At 43.5% G+C, this 21035-nt stretch overlaps 1 protein-coding gene across 5 annotated transcripts in view; it reads right to left on the bottom strand.

Annotated features, from left to right (window-relative positions):
• ZNF423 (zinc finger protein 423) overlaps positions 1–21035 on the bottom strand; it is a 226971-nt gene that overhangs the window by 2247 nt on the left and 203689 nt on the right. For 4 of the 5 annotated variants that reach the window (XM_039721420.1, XM_039721421.1, XM_039721424.1 and 1 more), the window contains 2 exons: positions 20679–20810; positions 18970–19085 (listed from right to left, as the gene is read on the bottom strand). In XM_039721420.1, coding sequence (XP_039577354.1) covers positions 18970–19085; positions 20679–20810 — 248 coding nt within the window. Of the gene's footprint in view, positions 1–18969; positions 19086–20678; positions 20811–21035 lie in introns of those variants that run through there. The other variant, XM_039721422.1, reaches the window with a different exon arrangement.

Raw genomic sequence — 21035 nt, 5'->3', positions numbered from 1 at the left:
GAAAGAATACACAGGCTCCTCTGTGCTCGCACACTCCTCAGCATTTTAACAATGGCCACTCCTTGTGCACTTCATTACAGTTCTATTTTTAGGTCATCCTGAATATCAATAAAAAACCCAAAAGGTTTACCATCCTGAAATTGAAAGAAGGGCTATTCGTGGTAGACAAATCCATACTTAGTTAGGCCGTGCCATTTAAAAGATAATGCACAATCAGCACTGGATGCATGACACACAGCCTACAGTCAGGGAGCATGATTTCAAACTTGTGTGGCTGCTGCATTGATTACACCAGGCAGGTCAATAAAGGAATGGTATGTGGCTCTAAATCTGATAATGAAGCTTTTATTGGGAGCCCTCCCTCCTCAAACATCAGCTAATAACATGTTCTGGACATTCCCAATACAAGAAATACACTGGGTTTGGGATCAGAATTTGTCAAAGGAACGAACAGATTGTGCTCAAATACTGCAGCCATTTAGAGATGGGTCAGGCAGGAGCTGAGAAATTAGATGTGCCATAGGGCTAGGAGTTAAAAAATTACATTTTTCATATGAAAATCTTGATTTTGTCTTAGTATCTTGGGAATGTACATGTATTCCCCATGTATGCATTACTGACAATCAATATGCTGGCTAGTGCCTGGACCCTGCAGTTAATAGATAGAGCCTCATTTCACACAGGACCTCACAAACAGGTCTGTAATGCCTATGGACATGAGAGCCTGTGTGCTCTGCATCCTTCCCCTGCCCTTCTGGGCACATCCTGCTCAAGCCATGGGCACAGGTGCCAAGTCCTGCACACCCAGGTGTCAGTGAACACTGAGTGAAGGATAAATAACCACCACTGTGTGTGTTTCAAAGTCCCATGAGAACCTCTCTGTATCCTCTGCCACCCATATAGGTTTCTCACATACTAAAATGTATTTCAAAACATGCCTTCCAAAAAAAATAGTCTAGCAATTTGTCTCCTATTACTAGCAATTGTCATTTCTTATATTCTTGCTTCTACTCCCTGTGCCCCGTGCATCTGCAGCTCATTGGAATTGTGCTCTGCAGATGTCAGAAAGCATCTCACCCATTCAGGGCTTATGTCTCTTCTCTCACATGTGTGTTTTCTATATTTGACCCATGATTTTTCAAATACCTTTGCTAGGCACTTTTTTTGTGCCCAGACAGAAAATTCCCCTGGCTGACCAGACTTTTGGAGTGATTGAAAATCAAGTATTAAGAATGCCCTGTGCCTTAGTAGGAACAGTTTTGACCCCAATGGAGCCACTGGGCTGTTCCAGGCAGCAGAAGGAAATAATAAAGACCAGAAGGAAGTTTCGAGTGCTTTAAAACATGTGATACTACAGGAGTGCTGCTACCTAAGCAGCCTAAGGAAACTTCACCCACCTTTCCAGCAGGAGGGTGGGCTGGCTGAAAACAGCTCGGGTGTGATTTTTCAACTCCAGAAATTATAGTTAGGAGAGGAAAAAAAAAAAAAAGACTTAATGACTTAATGGTGGTTTCCAGAGGAAAACAGAGCAGCCACAAAAACACAGGCCCTCCAGGAGCACTCCTGTGTGTGTGCACATGCCTACCAGCTCCAAGGCCATCCATACACGTGCCCGTCTGGGGCCAGCAGGAGGCACGACATCATTTGGAAGCTGAACAGGAAAAATGGTTCTTCCCAGCTCCTGTTAGACCCCCTGGTTTACACACAGCTCACAGCTGATACCCCACTGAATACATCATTCTGAGACATTATTGCAGCTGGAAAACTCTACAGCAGCACTAAGTCACCTGTCAAGATCAAGTAAGTCACAGCTTATTTATAGGATAAGTTGGAAAATCTCCTCTTTTCTTAATAATCATGCAAAATGGATAGCAATTCCATTAGCTATGTCAGGGGGAAAAATGCAACTACCCCAAATCTCGGGGCTGTTGCAGTGTTTAAGTGGAATTTTCTACTGGCTGCACAATCCCCAAATGAACCATTTATGGAAGTGTCTGTGATCAAGGAACTGGGTGATGGGTTTTGCAGGAAATAAAAAGATTTCAAAGAATGGTTAATTATTGTCCATGTAGATATTGATTGTTCTCCAGATCTTCCCTGGAGACACCCCCTGCCTGCCCTCTGGATGCAGATCAAGCCATTTGTGCAGGACATCCACAATGAATATTTCTCTGTTTTTTTAAATGCATGATTATGAAAACACTGGCATGACAATACCCATTTTCATAGCTCTGTGTCAAGAAGGAAAGCATCAGGCTTGAAAGATGATCACTTACAACAGTTCAAAGAACTCTTACAAGCTATATAAAGATCGAGAGAAAAAGCACACAAAAAGCAGCACATGATGGAGCGAAGCTCCAAGCCAGGCAGTCAAGCTGGGAGTCTCCCACACTGCAGCGACACTCACTGCCAACAAGTCACAGGTGTACTACACAGGAGCAGGTGAAAAAAATAAAATGCAACTGTGAGGGGTGTGATAATGGTTTGGGGCCATAACACATCCAGTCTACAGTGCCATTGTGCATCTGTTATGGATTTAGACATTTTCTATCAGCCATTTACAAATACACTGTCTATGTGCATGAGCACACACCCCTAAAAGGCCATATGTTATACAAAGGTTAAGAAATGGCCTAACAAGGCTGGTGATACCCCACCCTCAGGTGAAATTCATAAGCCTTCTGCAGTGTTACAGAGACTGGGACTGATGAAAGGCTACAAAGCCTCTCTCCCCTTCCAAATGCCACTGAAATGAACAGAAACCATTCCTCAAATAATTTCAATAAAATTATGGAGATAATAGATTCATGTGACAATCAGCCAACATGAAAATTAACTGGTAATTAGCCATTGGATGACCTATTAATCCCAGTATTTTTTCTCAGGGTGTGGGGGGTCCTCCAGACCCAGGTAAGAGCCCAGGTAGTTTTCCTCTGCCTCTCCCCACCTCTGTTCAAGTTTCTATCACCCCTTCAGGCACTGTCTCATTCCAAGCCCAGAGATCAGGGTCATGGCTGGGGACCCTGGGACTGTGTCTCCTCCTCCCCATTCTCTCCCCTTTTCCCTTTACAGAGCAGGGCTGGAAACAAGAGCAGTGATGCCTCCACTGACTGCCAACATGCACAGCTTGCCAGACAAAAACTAAACCTCAGATTCAGGCACTGACTTGAAGCAAAGGTTTGTCTCACATTTGAACATATATATATATAAAGACAAAACAAAACCTCCAAATTGCTACAAACAGAAGCTAGAGTGTCTAAATATTTATGAAATACCATCTGCAGCAATCTTTTTTTCAATGTTTTGCATATTTTGAATTCAAACTGGTCCAAAAATAAATCTCTCAGTTGTTATTACTCATGATATATCCATAAGCACACACATATATGTGCACAGGTACTATTTCCCTTTAACAGCAATCCATAAAGATAAAAATCTTTATGCCTTGACTTTATAAAGGGATTACTTTAGGCAGAGGACACAAGATGACCCTTGCTTTAGCCATTGGAGATTATGCTCTCTACAGAAAGCTGTGAGCCTTAAATTGGTGCTGCTCTAATCCTAAACTGGAGAGGCATTCAAGGGTTGCCATGACCCAGAAGAGCAAGGAAAAAAAAATCTTTAAAAAATTTTAAAAAAGAGACACACTGAAGGAGGAGGGTGGGAAAGGAAAGAGAAAGTGGAAAAGAAAGAAAGATAGGAGAGCAAGCTTGCTTTACAGAGTAAAACTCTTTATTTTTAATTTTAATTTCTGGTTTCTACTTTCCCTTTGCTATCAGACTCTAAAGAAAAATCACCTTTGCACCCCCTTGCAGTTTGTATGTGCGTATTTTTAGAACTGTTTGACAATTATCCAAGGGTCTAAGACTAACAGATGGCCTGTCTTAAAGCCTCATATGTTCACTAGTTTGCACTTCTGACAAACAGTAAATGTACTCAAGAGTGTGCCATAAACAGGGCTGAATGAATACTCAGAACACAATTTAGTTAATACACTTCATTAAAACTGATAGTGGTAACCAATGTTTCCCATAAAACCAGGTGTTAATTGCCCTTCCAGTTGTTTCAGGTAACTTATGCAGTGACATTTATATGTTTAGATCATAGTTTTTCAGGCAGCACAGTATTACTTCTTTCCTTTCCCTTGGTATTTCACCCACTACATAAAATGCTTGTAACAAGTGAACTCCAAGTTATCATGGTATGCAATAAAAAAAAAAAAATTGTCAGGCAAGACAGGTTCACATGTCCCTTCTTTATTTGAAGAGTCCCTTGAAATGGAGGTAGAGGCAAACGAAAGGTGGCACATCCTTTGTGAAAGGCAACGCTGCCTGTGTTACGGCTTCCTTCATCTCTGAGCATCTGATAACTTGCCATTCGTCAGTCAGTCCCTGTGTCGGCACACTTTGAGATGGCACTTCAACAAATGCAGGTAGAAAGCTGTCCTTTACAAGTTATTGAACCAGGAAAAAAAAAATCATTTTGAGTGTCTAAGAAAATATGCCTGGAGGTTTGGTGTCGGCTGAAAAGCGAAGTTGCCCGTTTCCAATGGAAATAGCTGCTTCTGAGTTACTCTGATGCTTGCACGTGATTACTCCAGGGGCAAATGCACCTTTCAGTGGTGTGGGACACAGAAACACCCATCTGTGCCGGGGCTGAGCGGAGAGCTGCCCCTGGGGTTCCTGTGCCGCTGGGAGGATGAGCAGCCTCCCTCAGTGCCTGCTCACCCGGGACCCCCGCAGCCCCCGAACCTGCCGGCTCCTCCGGTGAGCGGGACCCCGCACTTCATCTGCCGTCAAGGGCAGGCTCGGAATTCCTGACACTGACAGTGGGGGAAGCCGTTCCACACGTCAGTGCCTAAATGCTGACTGCTTTTCTCACTGTTTTCCCGTTCCCCCGCAGCTGCCGGGCAGTGTGCAGGGCCCGGCCGAGCCCCGCGTCCCCGCCGTTGTTCTGCCCCGCACCGCCCCAGCTCCTGCTCCTTACCGCGCTTGGATTTTGATAGGCGCTCCTGAGTTATTCTGGTTTGAAAAAATTACCTTGCTATACAAATACTTTTCTTGGAGTTATTTCTTCCCAGCGCTAGCTTCTTCTCATACCTGCTAAGAATTACTAGATGATTTATGAATTTAATCTCTGTTCTAATTCAGGTTGTTTAGTCCTAATCAGATTTTGAAAACTCACCTAATGTGCTTTACCCTTTCCACTTGATGCTAATAATTCTGTATTATCAGTCTTCTCGATCTGCCATCTCTATTCTTCTCTAAAACTCAGAATAAACCTAGTTGAGCCTGTTACAAGTGAACTCCAAGCACAGCCTATGCCTGGCATGGCCTCTTGTATTCTATTAAAGCCCGACCAAAAAGTCTATATGCTTCTTCCAAAAACACTGGGTAAAATACTGAAGCACAAAAGCAAACTGAAGCCTTTGGGAAAATCTCCTTACCACAGCACTTTGGAAATAAAAAACACTGAGGAATACATTATTAAGAGATAACCAGAGTCTTCTGTTAGAGAAACTAGCTGTAAACACACCGTGATTCACTGAGGCACCCAATGAAAACAAGGAGCTAATAATACGTGTCCTGAGGGACCACACGCTCCTGAGAATTTCACTCAGAAATGCAAATTTATCACCATCCTTGTAGTCTCCAGAATGCCATGCACAAGATCAAAAATAAGCCGAGGGAAGAACCTTACACTTCCTAAATATAAAGTGAGAGGGACAAATTGCTGTTGTCAGAAGTGCATGAAACCCTAATATTTTTAGAATAGCTTCACTCCTTCCTCAGCCCCACTGTTACTCCCTGACTGGATTCCAGAGCCATTTCTGATCCCAAGAGCAGAAAATGGTTTGCAGGATGCCAGCAGAGTGCTCTGCTGCCAGCGGTGCTGCTTTAGCTGGGCTTGGTCAGTCCATGTTTTCCTGGGAAGCGGGTCCCACGGTGACTCGGGGTCACGGCCACCCCTGTGCCTCCATGACGTGTCACAACCCGGCTTGCAGCAGCACCACTGCCCTGTGCCCAGCTCTGAAGTGACCCCCCAAAGCTGTCCTCGAGAATGCAAACACTCACCTCCAGTCTGTTTTCAAACCCAAGCTACAGTAACCAGAGAAAGCATCTCCTGCCCACAAGGACACTCCTTTGCCCGTGCTACACCAAACACCCCAATGCACACCCCAGTGCTGACCTGTTTCCAATCTACTTACAGGTCCTACTCGGGGAAGCAGTGTTCCAAAATAATTTTCAAGAGGTAAACCATTTTACAGGAATCTGTCTTAGGTTTTCCTCTCAAAAACATGAAATTGATGATTTCTTAGAAACCAATACAAATCTTATCTCATTAATCCCTCCTTGATCTAAGGTAAATCATATTGCATAAAACAGTTAATTTGTCACTTCTGTGAGGGCTGGAATCATAATTGTGGAACATGGTGTGACTCCTTTAAACACCAAATGATTTCCTGATTGTGTCTTTATTATAGGACCAGGATGGTGTCTTTTCAAAAAATACTTAGAGCAAAAGTGAAACACTTTACATAACACCTTTAGAAGTTAAAATACATAGGGTAAAGGTTCACTGAGGGACTGTTTCCATGGGAATACAAATCAACAAAAGCCAGGAAATTAACAGTTGAACATCAAACTTGCTCTGCTGTTCTCTGGTATGGCAAGGGTCACTGAATTACTTTTTTGTAATTTGATCTGATTACTTTTTTGTTGTTTTTTCCCTCTGCACTAGCTAGGGATTCCTGGTATTAAGGACATGCATATAACAGTTTCTGTCTTAACTGTGAATTTTAATGCAAATTAGCAGGGGCAGGTTTCACATTCATAACTTAGACAACATCCTCCTCTGGATGATGGGAGCTGCAGCTGATCCAAGTTCCTTGGGCCAAATAAGCAAGTGTGGACAGCCAGACTTGACACAGGCAGCACCTGCCTGCAGTAGGACCACAGCCCTTCGACCCCCAATTCCTTTAAGAAGCACCACCTAAAGTAAAATTCCCTCTAATGGAATACTGAGCTGACAAATTGTATTGCCTTGTGTTACAGACACACTTTTCTTAGGGACAGATAAATATTCCTGTCATGTGGCACCCACACACTGCTCATGCTGATGAAATGGCTGGTCAGTGGTCTGTTGCCTTGGACATAATGGTTGTTATTGCTGGTTTCTAATTTCAAAAGGGGAATAAAAATCCTCCAATGCAAGTAGCTCTGCTATAAAATAGCAAGGCCATAGTTACAGAAGTGCTTTACATGCTGCCCCATTAGTGTAGATGCCACCAGCAGAGCAGAAATCTGTAGGCAGGGTTGTGCTTAGCCCATTGCTCACTGCCACAAGGAATTAACTCTGGAGGAGCTAGGAGTGTGAAAGAGCCATGCCAAATTTGTTCTTGTAAGTAAAAGTGGGGCCAAAATATCACCAACATGAGCCGTTTCCTCCAAGACATCACAGGACAAAACAGCAAGGCAACATTGCTATGGTGTGTGTGCAAAACAACTGGGTTAAATGGGATTTTCCAGCCATTTTCCAGCCATTGCTACTCCATTACAACAGTGTCACCAGTCTCAGGAAAATCTGCCTTTTAAACAGCAAGATGACACATCTTAAACAATCCTGATTTCATGCAAAGACTAAAAGCATGTGCCAGCCCCAAAGGAGGACACATTTTTCAGAAGTAAGTGTGTTCTAAACAACCTCACTGCTCCTTTTGGAGACACAATAATGCAACACACAGATGACAGATATGCCATACACAGCCAAACCTCAATGCCCATGGCAATTTATTCAGGTTTAACTGCACAGCAGAAACAAATGAGGAGGCTGGGTGGTCAGGCAGGGGCTCTCCCCCAGGGCTGGGACTGTGTGGGCACTGCTTTGGCCATTCCTGCTTGGTGCAAAGCCAAGGCAATGGGGTTCTGGGGACAGGCTCTGCGTGGAGGTGACCTCTGGGTGTCCATACTGCCTGCCCAGGATGTGGCACAGGAGACACACAACACTCTGCAGTGCATCAGCTCAAGCACAGCTGAGTGATAAGCTCAGGACTGCTGCTGCCAAATCTGCTCTGGCTCACGCAGAGTTGGGGTGACAGAGCCTCGCTGAACCCAAGCTGACCTTGCACAGAGCCACGAGCTGTCTCTACCCTGATCCCATCAGCACATACCATCTCACTCTAACATCTAGATTTTTCCAACAAAGCCCCATCACCTCACTGAGGACAGACAGTTTAATGTCTCATAAGTTATTCCATTAATATGAAGGAAACATTGGTGGTTACTGCCCAGGTTGGGTCATTGCACATGTGCACCCAACCCTGCACCAAACACTCCTATCCTCATTTTAAATAAGCAGAACAGGCACAACAAGAAAAGAAGCTGTATTCTGAATTGTTTTTCCTTTCTCCTCTGGTCAAAGGGAGGTAAAAATCTAGTCTCAAAATACAATATTAAAGCAGGCTGTAATTAGGCAAACAGTATATGATTGAATGTACTTCTCTGGAAGGAACAACCGAAGGAGCAAACAGCAAGGCTGTTCCAGGCTTGTTTTCAGCTCCCTCAGATGGGCTGGACTGAGAATACTGACAGCCTTCCTGAAAGGAGCATGGAGATGCAGGCAGTGACAGCCCTGTACACACAGCCAGGTGCAGAAAAGCAAGTAGACCACTGACTTTTTAACAATTCCTTATCCTTTTGCTGTTCTCAGACCCATTTTTTTTCCTGGCTACTCATCATGCTTGCTCCATGTATCTGACCTCACAGAAAAATGAGAACAGGTAAGACAGGGAGGAATTAATAGGGCTTTCTCTTGCAGTCTTTAAAATCCCCCTGGGAAAACTGGCCCTTGGGATGGGGTCACAGGGCAGGACCCCTACCCTCAGCTCTCTCCAGCAGCCAGGGCTGCTGCTCCTGCTGCCTTTCAGTAGCTGAGGAGATAAACCCTAGCATTACACCCTAAATCTCCTACTCTGGAAATCAGGGGTACACACAAGGGCTTTTAAATTTCTTTGAAATTATTTTTCAAATTCTTTCTAAGCAGTAAAACTGATGGGGCCTCCACCAGCACCACAGCAGTACAGTATCACTCCAGGATTTCCTGTCTGGAGTCTAGGCTTCACATCTGAAATACAGCACACACACAACATTTGTATGACAGAGGAAACACAAGACGCTTGCCACACATTTATTATCTTCCTGGGGAAATGATATAGAGGACAAAAGAGACTATATTTACTCCCTCCCCAGCTGCTTTTACAATCTCATAATTTATTTCTCCTGGACATAAATTTCAGATTTAAACGAAATCCCTGAAACCTAAAGATGCCACATGGTAGAGGCTAGGGCAGTATTTCTTTCTGTTTTGGAGATGGAGTGCTTAATGCATTGCTCAGTTAACCAGAAGCCTTAAAATTTAGTGGGGTGGGGGTGGAAAGAGACAAGCAATTAGACTGTGGCAGACCCTCGATGCAAATACAGGTGACTGTGATTACTGCCTTCATACACAGAGTTAAAAATATCTGGTTATTGAAAATTATTTTCTCAGTCCACAGGGGTTTATCTAGGTTTAGGCTGAGATGTTTATTTTTTCTGCAGCAGCTGTACTGGGGATTCTTTTACAACATTTTCCTTACATAGAAGCTATATATCATTCACATTTCTGAAAACTGAGGTGATTTCTATGATGTAAGAAATCTCTGCAATTAGAAACAAACATATCTTTTTTCCAAAAAATAAAATGAATCTCCAAACCTTTCAAGGCAGCAACTAAGATAACAGTGCTCTTAGGGCAAATGTAAAATTCCAGGGTATAAATTCATGTTAACTGCTACAAATATATCCATCTGTTCACAGACTAACTAGTGACTGAAACTGATGAGTCCATTGAAATGTAATTTTTGAGTCCACTAGCGTCTGTTCTCTTCTAGTAATAAAGTAAATGCTTTTCAATAACTCTGCTGCTTTTCAATGCCAATTTCCATTTAAGTAGGCTCAGGTTCTCTCTAAAAAAAACCCCTAAAATTAAAATAGCAAATGCCTTTTCTTTCCAAAGGTCAAACTCAGCTTTTAAAGAACATGCAACATTTCAGCAAGGCAGAGAGGACAAAACTCCAATCAGATAAATGGGCTGTGTAATGATTGAGAACCACGGCTGCCTCAGGTTTCTGAATGGGCTGTAGCATAGAATTTGGCACAGACTGATGTTGAAGCTTATATCTCTTTTACTGCAGACAAGAAATTCACTGAAATATATAAATAATGAATGTGGCTGGGGATCTCTACTGTACTACTGCTGCTTCTGCAAGATGCAGGAGCAGAAACATACACTGCTCCATGTTTTTGTTATTAGGGAATCCTTGTTCTCCAACAATAAACACAGAATATTTTATCTGAAATGGCTTCTGCAGCACATCCAATATAAGTTTCAGCTCTCTAGAAGTGCCAGCAAATTGCAGAAAGATAAGTTACAAAGACGTACCTAATTTGCTGTGATGAATTGTGTGCATGCTTCACTGATCAAAACTGCAGCTGAGACCTATTATATTTAATGATCTAGACATTTCTTGTGAAAACACTCAGGCATATACTGCTATGTCTGGACAAGCATCCCCACTTCGGTCTTTGCAAGCAAACGAAGAGACTGAACTTTTAAAATGATGCTGTACAACACCCTCGATGAGCTCTTTAAAACTGAGACTGATCAAGCTCCACTATTTTCTTTAAATAAGGCTTATACCCTGCCCTTTCCAGTGCAGCATCCCTCTTGCTTTGAAAAACAGTCAGTTCCTCTGGATGCTAGCGACACTTACAGGAGGCAACGGAGCTAGTCTGTGCTCAGACCCCAAACTATGCTCCACAGCAGCTACTACAGCAGGGGAAAATCAAAGGGACTGGATCAGACATCTCTGCCCACCAGCAAAGAAAATCTCTGACAAGACATTTCAGAGAGAAAACAAAAGGAAAAGAATTATTTGTCTACATGTTACACAAGCGTTCTGTTTCTATTTTAAGGACCCTGCCCTGCTTACAAAGGCACGTGCTGCCCAGCCCGGCAGGGCCAAGCAGGGGTGGCCGCTTGTGCTGTCCCTGAGGACACTGCTCCTGCACAGCCAGCTGTGCCATGGCCACGCTCACAGCCCCTGTGCTCACAGCTCATGGCCCCTGTGCTCGAGCCTCTCACAGAGCTGCAGCAAACGGGGCATCCTTCCACCCTCCTGTGGGGACAGGGATGTCACCTTGTGAACACGTGAAGGACTTTGGAATAAAAGGTCTGAGGTTTCCAGGGCTTTATGTCTGGCTCCTCCAAAATTTTCCAGCATGGAACAGGGTATATTATTAAACTTTGCCTTTCCAAATTTGCAAAACAGAAAAAAAAAAAAACCTTCGAAAATATGCTGGTAAACTTAATTTATTCATGGTTATAAGAACCACAGAGATCTGCAGAGAAAATCCACAGAATTTTCTTGCTATACACATCCAAGCACTCATGCTCTCCCTCCCTGGTCAGTCTGAACCTCTTTGTATCATTCATTGTTCAACAAAATACAGCAAAACATAAACACATGCTTTTGACTCTAGAAATAAGGATTTCAAAGTGCTGAAATTTTCATTCACCAGAGAAGCTTCTAAATACTATCACAGCGGTAATTTGCGGTAGTATGATAAAGAATGGAGAAAAGGTATTTGTTAATTGTTGACATAACAAAATTAATTTTCCATCCCTAAACTTTTTCTCATCTCTCCTGTGAGCTCTGATGCAATGTTACTGACTGGCACTGCTGAAATGCCAACTTGCATTTCTCATCCTTAATTTCTCTCTAAATGTCATTAGTAATTGTTATTGCCAGACCAGAGAGTGCAATCTGGTCTTTCTGAAAGAAAATCCATTTCTCATTTCTTCTCCTGTGCTTCCTCCTTTTGGTCAGGATGGATGTTTAACACAGCCTGTGTGCTCTGCTTCCATGAGGAAGGGAATGCATTAACGTATCTGGAAGTACAACATCCCTGCTTTATTTATTTACATATAGTATGCCTGGATCCTTATGAATATCAAATTGTATATTCAGAAGGGTCTTCAAAGCACATCTTTCATGAACACTAACAAGTCTTAATTGACTAAAGCTAACAAGTAGGGGAAGGGAACACCCTTTAATGTGTGCATGTAGACTCCTCCCTGGATGCTTCCATAATTTTCCCTTTCTGGTGGGCAGCAATGCTGTCAAATATAAAAGCATATTATATCATTTTCCTCTCTTTTAGTCACATGGGAAACAAACCTCTTCAGTGAGATGTGTAAACTAGTCTAGCTTTGGTCTGGATTAATGTACCACCTTCATTACCCAAAAAAGTGTTTTCCACCACTGAGGGGAAGTGAGCTTATACACCTGTGTGCAAAGGAAAACTGCCAGTGTTAAAGGGTGGCTCCTTGCATATCACTGTGGATGAAGCCAGGGATCTGTACAATTATGTGCAGCACCTACAAAATGTGGTCTCTGGTACTTAGAGGCAAGTAGCACCTTGGCCAACTGAGTCAGTTTTAGGGGGGACTCTGTGTCACGACAGACCTTTAACAGATCTCCCCATAATCAGCACATCTTACACTTTCACGTCTGCATTATATTTTGTAAGGTATATAAAGTAATTTATTAAAACCTAAGCTGCATTTCCCTACCTATTAACTAAAGGCATCTTATCTCAAAATAAATAGACATTTGAACATTTCCAGCCAGGAACTGTGCTTTCAATAAACACAATTGATGCATATACATTGTCTCTTGGCGGCTTACACTCCTGCCCATCTGTTGGGATGGCATGGTGCCTGCGCAAAAGTTGGTTGGACCCTTGCCCTAGGGCATAGATGACAGGCAACGACGGGTTTAGCTGGGCAGCCTGAGCAGCAGATCCAAGTGCCATCTCTGCTGGAGGAAGCCCCGTCTGTGTGCCAGCACTGCCACATTGGAACGACATGCCTCCTTACACTTGATCACACATGTTGACACTTGGGTGCGCTTAAGTGCATTAATGACTAAAACGATGCCTTTCACCTGGCTCCCTTCTTTTTTTCCTCCACTCTGCACGGCTGCTGGGTTTTCTGCACATGTTAATGTGAGGTTGTGTGCACTTTGTTAGCCAGGGCCAGCCACAGAATGGCCCTAATGTTTAAGAAAAGAAGGAGGGGTTTTTGTTGTGGGCCATGCTGCTCCAGTGCCAGACATATCTTCATCTCAGGTGAGAGATTTTTGTGCCTCTCACTGAAGAGACCTCAGACAGGATAAAGATGCAGCAATAGATCAGAACCACCTTTCCAAATGAAAATGCTACACCCTGGCACTATGCCACACACAGGGCAGTTCCAGATTTCTGCACCCTCCTTTGTTGCAGCAGAGGTGGCCACACAAAAAGCCAGGCGGTCTGGATTCCATTACTGTCCCAGCAGCCCCAGCCAACACCCCCTGCCTGCAAGGGAAGAAGGTGCTGCCTGACAAACCACACAGGGGGTGTAAGCTTGAGCAGCCCCTGCTCTTACATAAACCTCTGTGGATGTCAGGCCCAGGAAACCTCTGGCATCCCCTGCACAGACCCCCAGCTGCAGCTGCTGCAGACCCAGCACCAGCCCCACGCAGTCTACAATGGAGTTTCTTGCTTTGGTCCTTACCAGAGCCTGTTCCTAACCCTAAAGTTTCAAAGAGCCATGTATGCCTCCTCCTCCTCCTCTGAACTTAAACACACATTGAAAACCAGAGACCTTATAGGTAAAAACTCTTCCCTACTGTGAAAACAGATCACAGATAAAACTTGTGGTTTTGCAGTCCATAAAGAACGTTCAGGCAGGCAGACGCAACATGATGGGTATGTGCCTACAGCACTTTTAATTTTTAATTATTGTTAGTTATAATTATCTGACTGCGTCTGAATGAAACCCAGCAATATGGCTGGAATAGATTTTGGTAGTCTTGTAATTTATTAGCTTTTTAACTGCTAATAATTAAAATTTAACAATTCTCCAAGCACCGTAGCAACATTTTTTAAAGAAACGCTAGCCAAATCTGCTAGGATAAGTGACTAGTCACTTTCACAATTTTAAAGAAGGAATGACATTTAAAATTTTTTAAAAATTAAAAGAATAAAAGTACAAAAGGAAAAATAGCTAACAGCTTCTTTAAAGCCCATCAAAACACAAAATGCAAAGATAAAAAATCTGTTTCTAAAGAAAAAAAAGTATGTTGTTTGCAGAAAATTAATTCTACACATGATTTTGTGTGTGCTTTGTGTGAAATTTAGAAAGAGCTTGTGGTACGTTTTCAGTAAGAAGCTCTTGTGTTTGCCATCTAAGCCACACTAAGTCCTGAAATACAGCAAAAGTGAAAGCACTGCCTTGAGACAGAGCCACATTTCAGGTCCCATTTGCCCGGCCATCTACACACTCTCAGGAAGAAACATTTTCTGCAACTTCCTCAATATACCATGGAATTGCCTTTCTCTCACTGCCTGAATGGACACTGGAGCCCAGAAACACGAAGATTCTGTAGCGCTGCAAGCACACAGGGCTGGTTGGATGAAAAATTTTACTTCTACTTAAGTAAGCTTTCTTATACCCCCAGAAAGTAGGTAAAGTCCATTTTTCAAATAAGATCTGGAGATATGGCTGGGTACAGACTAAAAACTGCTGAAGTCTTTCTTCAGGGCAGTGAAGTGAGTCCTTGGCCACAGCCCTGCAGACTCGCCTGCGGGCGGGTGGCTCACAGCCAAGCCAAGAGGCTCTGCTTCCCCCTGTGCTTCAGGGGACACTGCTGTACCCAGATGGCCCCAAGGACCACTGGCTGAGCAGCTGGAGACGTGGCTCCCCATTGCCCCCCTCCCAGGGAGGCCAGCACAGGTACAGAGCAGCTCCTGTGTCCCCAGTGGGTCACATCAGACCATAGGGCAGCTCGCTGTGGTGCCCCCTCGCCTGGGCAGGTCACAGCCCTCTATGTCCTCACAGCCCCGTGGTCTGATGTGGCACATGTAACATCAAGCTGATATTAAAAGCAGACTTAAAAAGAGAAAACCTGCTTAGGGCTTGATCTGCTGTAATCAGCAGAAAGAATCCCAAGGACTTTGATGTGGACCAAATCAAGCCCCTGGAGGACATTCATGGTAAATCATTATTAATATAATGAGTGCAATTTCTGTGCAGCAGCTCATTCCTGTTTATGGATATATGAAAATTGCTAGCTTTTCACATAAAATAAAACGAGAGGGGAGACAGACCACAGTGCTAGCCAATGAGCCATAGTAGCTCCTTTTGATATGTGTACATTTAAAAAACTGGGCATTCAAATGACAGCACATTCCTCCAGTGAAGCTCTCTTAATTTAGTGGTTTGACATATCTCCAAATCTGAGCAGAAAAGAAGGCCCTTTATTCATATCAGGCAATAAAACACCTGAACACCTGTGCTAGGAAAGACCTGGCAGGTACCCTGCTCCCTTGGTACCTGGATTATTTGCACATTGTTTATTACATCCCTTGCCTTAGTTTTCATCAATTGTAATCATTTAGGAGGAAACAGTATGATTAACAGTACACAAGCAAACAGCAGGAATTAATCCTTTAAATACAAATACTTCACTGGTTATGTGATGGCTCCTTGGAAAAGCAGTGTGGCAAAAGAGCACACACAAAAATCCTTCCCAAGTTTACTCTGAAAACCACTGCTCAGTCACAATTTGCTTAGTACAATTCTCGATGCAAACACCTGAGGAGGGATCTCTCCTTGCTGTGAATGACACCACAAATATAACTCTCTGCACCCATTATGTGTCATCATTTCCAACCCATCTTTGGGGCTGGCAGGTTCCCTGCTACGTTTTAAACAGCAAAGATCAAAATTTCACTTGTCAAAGAGCAAGCTCATCTGCCTTGTCCGAGTGCCCATGGCTCCAACTCCTCTGAGGAGCTGGACCAGCAGCTCCCAGCACAGCCCCTGGGATGGGGATCAGTCTGAAAGGGCTCCTTCTGCCCTACATGTGAGGACACCCCAACCCTCCACCCCTACACTTGTTTCAGTGAGCATGATTCAGTAGGGGGAATGAAATGCCATAGCCTTGGTGTTTTATATATGAGCTATAAATTCACCCTTTTTCCAGGAGAATTTCATGATATTCATAGCTGTCAATTGTACAAAGTGAGGATGTGAAAAACACAGTGCTGCCAGCCTTTCCTCTTCTGCCCTAAGGGTGTGTGGGGTTATCACACATACTCTTTCCTTTGTGTTTCATGCTTAACCTTCCCATGTTTTCCTTCCTTATTTCCAGTGAGATAATGTAAGCAGTTAAGCAGTATTCTGTTTTCTTTTCTTGTGGCAATATCATCAAAGTAATGTCACTGACTCATTTCTCCAGATTCTCACCAAAATTCCCACCATTTATAAAGTAAGTTCAGTTCCTCAGAGCGTTCCTAAGCCTTGGTTTTACAGCTCCATCAGATGGTGTAAACTTCAAAGCAAAAGCCTATATTAAAATACAACTACTAGTTCAGGAGCACAAAGAGGGTTTGATCACCTCCAGAACATTAAGCTACAAAAGCAGTATCTGCACCAACCATTAGAGGTACATTTGCAGCAGCATTTACAGTTTCTCATCACATGGCACACACATTGTTTAAAATAAATGTTCAAAAATCAGCAGAGCTAATTCATGCCAGTCTGTGACATCTCTAAAAGTTACCTTTTCCCTTTGCTGCCTGTCATTTTCCCCACCTTCCTTGTTTTTCCTGCCATTCTACAAGCACCCCACTCTGAATTTCTTCTTGAAATAGTTGAATGCTCAATCTTTTAAAATGTATTTTCAGTGGTTTCACTTCAAAATACAAAGAAGGAAAACAGTGCGTAGGTTCAGGTTTTGATACCAGTTATTTCATGCCAGTAGGAAAGCAAGTTCAGAACTGAGCAGTCAAATTCATCAAGCAGAACCCCTTGATGGAGGCTGATTTGCCCACATAAGATAATTGCACAGTTAAAGACACAGAAAGGTTTATGTAGATTTAACCCTAAGTAGCAGTTGAACAACTGGTTCACTAAAATAATACTAAATCTTCATTACTCAACAAAAATATAACCAACAGTTGAGGAATTTAGAGCAGGCAGCTTACACACCAGAAACTAATGAGATAATCATGCCAAGGCAAACTGGTTCAAAAGTCTTACAGATTTCTAACTGATTTATACACACATTTTGTGTCCTCCTTAGCTCCAATATTTGCATTAGTAAATTCCCTGGCACAAAGTAAACACACATTTTTGAGTCACCACTGAAATAAAGACTAAAACTGTGCAGCTAAGTATTGCATTTTCATTCAGCCAACATCAGTCAAAACTGCTCATGTAATTATTATGAATTATTATAAGAAGAAAAATTTTGAGTCAGAAAAATTATAAGCAGAAAAATCCTGCATAAAAACTGAAAAATTACAATCCTAATTTATATTATTAAAGCTGACATTTGCAGCAATTGTGCAATGCACAAAACTTCAGAATTGAAACACTATGTAATTAAAATCTGTAATTGCAAAAACCAGGCTGCCTAGACTATAATTTAACCAGGTTCTCTTTATTTGATCATCTGAATCTAAAGGTTAATGCAGTGGCCTAGGAAGCCAGTGTTCCCATTTTAATTGTGCTGGCATTTTGACCAAACACCACTTTTAGGGAGATATGGGAGGAAAAAATCAAAGCTGTCTTTGCAAGCCACTGCTGCCTTCATAAAACGTTCATAGTGAGAAACACAAACCCAAAATCTGCTGACTTTATTAAAATATTAACAAGGTATAGTTAAAACTTTTGTACACTTATGCAAATCAGGTCGCTAGAACAAGGGAAAGGCGGGATCCCCTGGGAGAAAAAAAATATAAAATCAACAAAGTGAAAAGATCAGCCATCCTTCCACAGCATGACAGCACAACACAAGAGGCAGCAGCTTGGGAATTCAGCAAGATAAATAAAAACCCTCCAAAGTTTAAGTAAATCGTGGTTTATAAAGCTAATACATTTAAATGAGGCATATGGTACCACTCTATAAAAAGACTGCCTTTCCCAGGGGATGGGAGGGGTGCTTTTGGTGACCATGCTGCACAGGTAGATAGGTGTGAGGCCAGCCAGGGTGGGCACCTCCCCACGAGCTCTGTGCCAGGGCAGCCCTGGGCTCCACTGCCCATGAGGAGCCCTACACACACCCTGGAGCTTCAGTGGAGCCTGTGTGGGCTCAGCACCAGGGCTGTTGGTGGGGTTTAACCCCAGCCTCCCTGCTCCAAGGAGGCCTCTGGGGCCAGGGCTCCAAGCGTGGCTGCAGCAGCGTGCCCAGGTCAGGGTCCAGCCCCGGCAGAAGGATTTGTGCCCCCAGGAATGGGTGTGAGCCAAGCACTGGCTCTGTGGAGGCTACAGCTGTGTGGCTGCAGCCCCCAGGGCTGCCAGGGAGAGTGTGAGGCCTGGTGTGCAGAGGCACAGCTTGGAAATGTGCTGCTGCCTGAGAGGAGCCTGCCTCAGCATCATGTCGAGCTGCACCCATTCTTTCTCATACCTCAGCAGGGAAAATTCCTTTACTTATGATTTAGCAGCAGGGAAGGGGATGGGGCAGCTACCATTTGCTTAGCCTTTGTATGTTAATCAGTCCCTAAATTATTAATGGAGAAAAAGAAATTATTTACAAGGTGTTTGACGTAGACATGTAAGGATGTAGCAACACTACTGTCAAGAGAAATACTCATAAATCATGATATCTGTCTTGTCTTATTTATTTATTTATTCCAGCCATGCTCAGAGACCTTTTCCTCCTCCAGGCACCCAGAGAGGCAGAAGGAGACTGAGAGACTGTTTAAGGGCAGAAGAGACCATACCAAGGTTAGGCACCTTTTTTAAATGCTGCACAAGGGTGACAGTTGCACAGAGAAATCAACAGCTTTAGCTTTGTTTTTATTCCTGTTGTAAACATACCTGAAGCTCTGTTTGAAAGAAGAACTTCTGTGGGCACTGGGAACAGTCATAAATTTTGTCTTCCTGCCCGTGCACTGCAAAGATGTGCTGCTGCAGTTTGTTTGCCTGTACAAAGACTGAAACAACACAGTACAGTTAGTTGAGATTGCTTCCTATAAGGTACCTCGTCTCAAACTGCACTTCAGAGTCCCTGCAACTGTAAAAGGTCCAAGGATATCTGCCAGAGAAGTGCTGATACACTTGGTTCAGCAGAATTTCCTTACAAGTAGTCAATTTGCAGTCTCCAGGCTGACAGTCAGCTTACTTCTAACAGACTTTACATCCTGTATGGATTTTTGATATTTCACATAAAGCTAACACTGTCCACAGGTAACTGGAAGAACTCAGCCATCAGACCAAAGAGAGGACGTCACTGCTCCCATGGGGAGCCCTGGGCCCATGGCAGGTGCAGCAGATGCATTTTTAATGCAGGACAACTGGGCCAGGAGAAGCCTTGATGGCTGGTCTGGAAGACATGTGGCCCAAAACAGCATTTCTGGCAGAAATGTGAATCTGAAAGGGCAGGCTTGCCACAATTTTTAGATCTTTTAAATAGGTTGTCCATTCAGTATAAAAGAAAAATATTATTGTTTAACATCACAAATATCACAGCATCTGCATTATGATTCTGGATTGACAATTATTGTGACTTTACTGAGGGAAATTTTGAAGTGGAACATATTGAACCACAGCTTTAGCTGGTTAAAAAATATATCTATATCTGATTTAATATTTTCTCACTTTACATGAATGGTCACCTCTATGTGAAAATGGCTTCTTCAGCAGAATTTAACAAATGCATCCAAAATTTTTTACAGCACATTTCAGAAAGGATATATTAACTCCAAGCTCACACAAAAATCAGTTTCTCAAATGGTGGGTCAAACCGTAAAGAATGTAGGTTCACCTTATTCCCACCAAAGTTAAAGGAATAGCAGGTGCAGCCGTGCCCCTTTACTGACAACAGGCCCACAGTGACACCTACACGATCCTTGTCTCTCACACAGATTGGAAATGCAGATGTTAACTACTGTGTTGAAGAGAGTATAAAAGGCAGCCTTTAGCATGCTCCCTGCAGATCCCGGAAAAGCAAGAATCACCCATGATCATTTGCACTGATGAGACAGCTTAAATGATCTACAGAGAAGGAATACCTAGCAGGCTCTCACACAGGAGTTAGAAATGTGCCACTGTAAGAAAACTGGGTTTTAAAAAAAACCTGAGAGAGCAGCTGGTAAAACCATAGAGTTGTACAATTTGGTCTTATCAAACCTTTACTCCCCTTTACTCAGCACTGTAAGCAGAGCATGAACCACCTGGCCTTTAAAGAGTCCTTGCTCAGGTGAATTAGGGCTTGCAAGAGCAGGTCCATCCCTTGCAAGTCCTGCACTTGCAAACACATAGCACCTTTGAGCCACAAGGCAAAACATAAATATGAGAGACATGAGGGCCACGCAGAGCCTGCTGCATGTGGCAGTGCTGCTCGGTGTCAAACGCCACAGAGCTGCTCGGCAGAGCGAGCCCCAGCTTCAGACAGAGATATTTGAACATTTCCAAGCACAGTATTTCTTTTTCCCAGGGAAAGGAATACAGTATTTTACAAATCCCCCGAGTGTCATTTCTGGATCTAGCCATGCACGCTGAGGCTTGTCTTGGCCTCCCTGTCTTACCTGTGAAACAAACAGGGCATTTGAATGTGCCTCCCATCCCCTCAAAGCTGTGCTCAATCAGGTGACACAGGAGCTTTGCCGGAGAGTCAAACATCTGGTTACACAGCTTGCACTCATGATTGATGCCTTCCTCTGCAAGGTTCAAATGATACAACTTGTTAGTGACACAGCAGATTAGCGTCGGGGAGGCAGCAGCAGCCGGCGGGGAAGGCCTGTGCTGGCACACAGGGCCCCCAGGACCCCCAGGACCCCCAGCCCCAGAGCAGGAGGAGCTGCTGGCACTCAGGGTGCAGCCCCCACTTTCTGGCTGCAGGGCTCCATCCAACCCAGGCGGGGCTCCCAACAGCACAGCACTGC

Source organism: Passer montanus, unplaced genomic scaffold, assembly GCF_014805655.1.
Source record: "Passer montanus isolate IOZ18808 unplaced genomic scaffold, ASM1480565v1 scaffold45, whole genome shotgun sequence".
Lineage (NCBI taxonomy): Eukaryota > Metazoa > Chordata > Aves > Passeriformes > Passeridae > Passer > Passer montanus.
The sequence above is the reverse complement of the archived record's forward strand: the minus strand, read 5'-3'. Positions and strand labels throughout refer to the sequence as shown.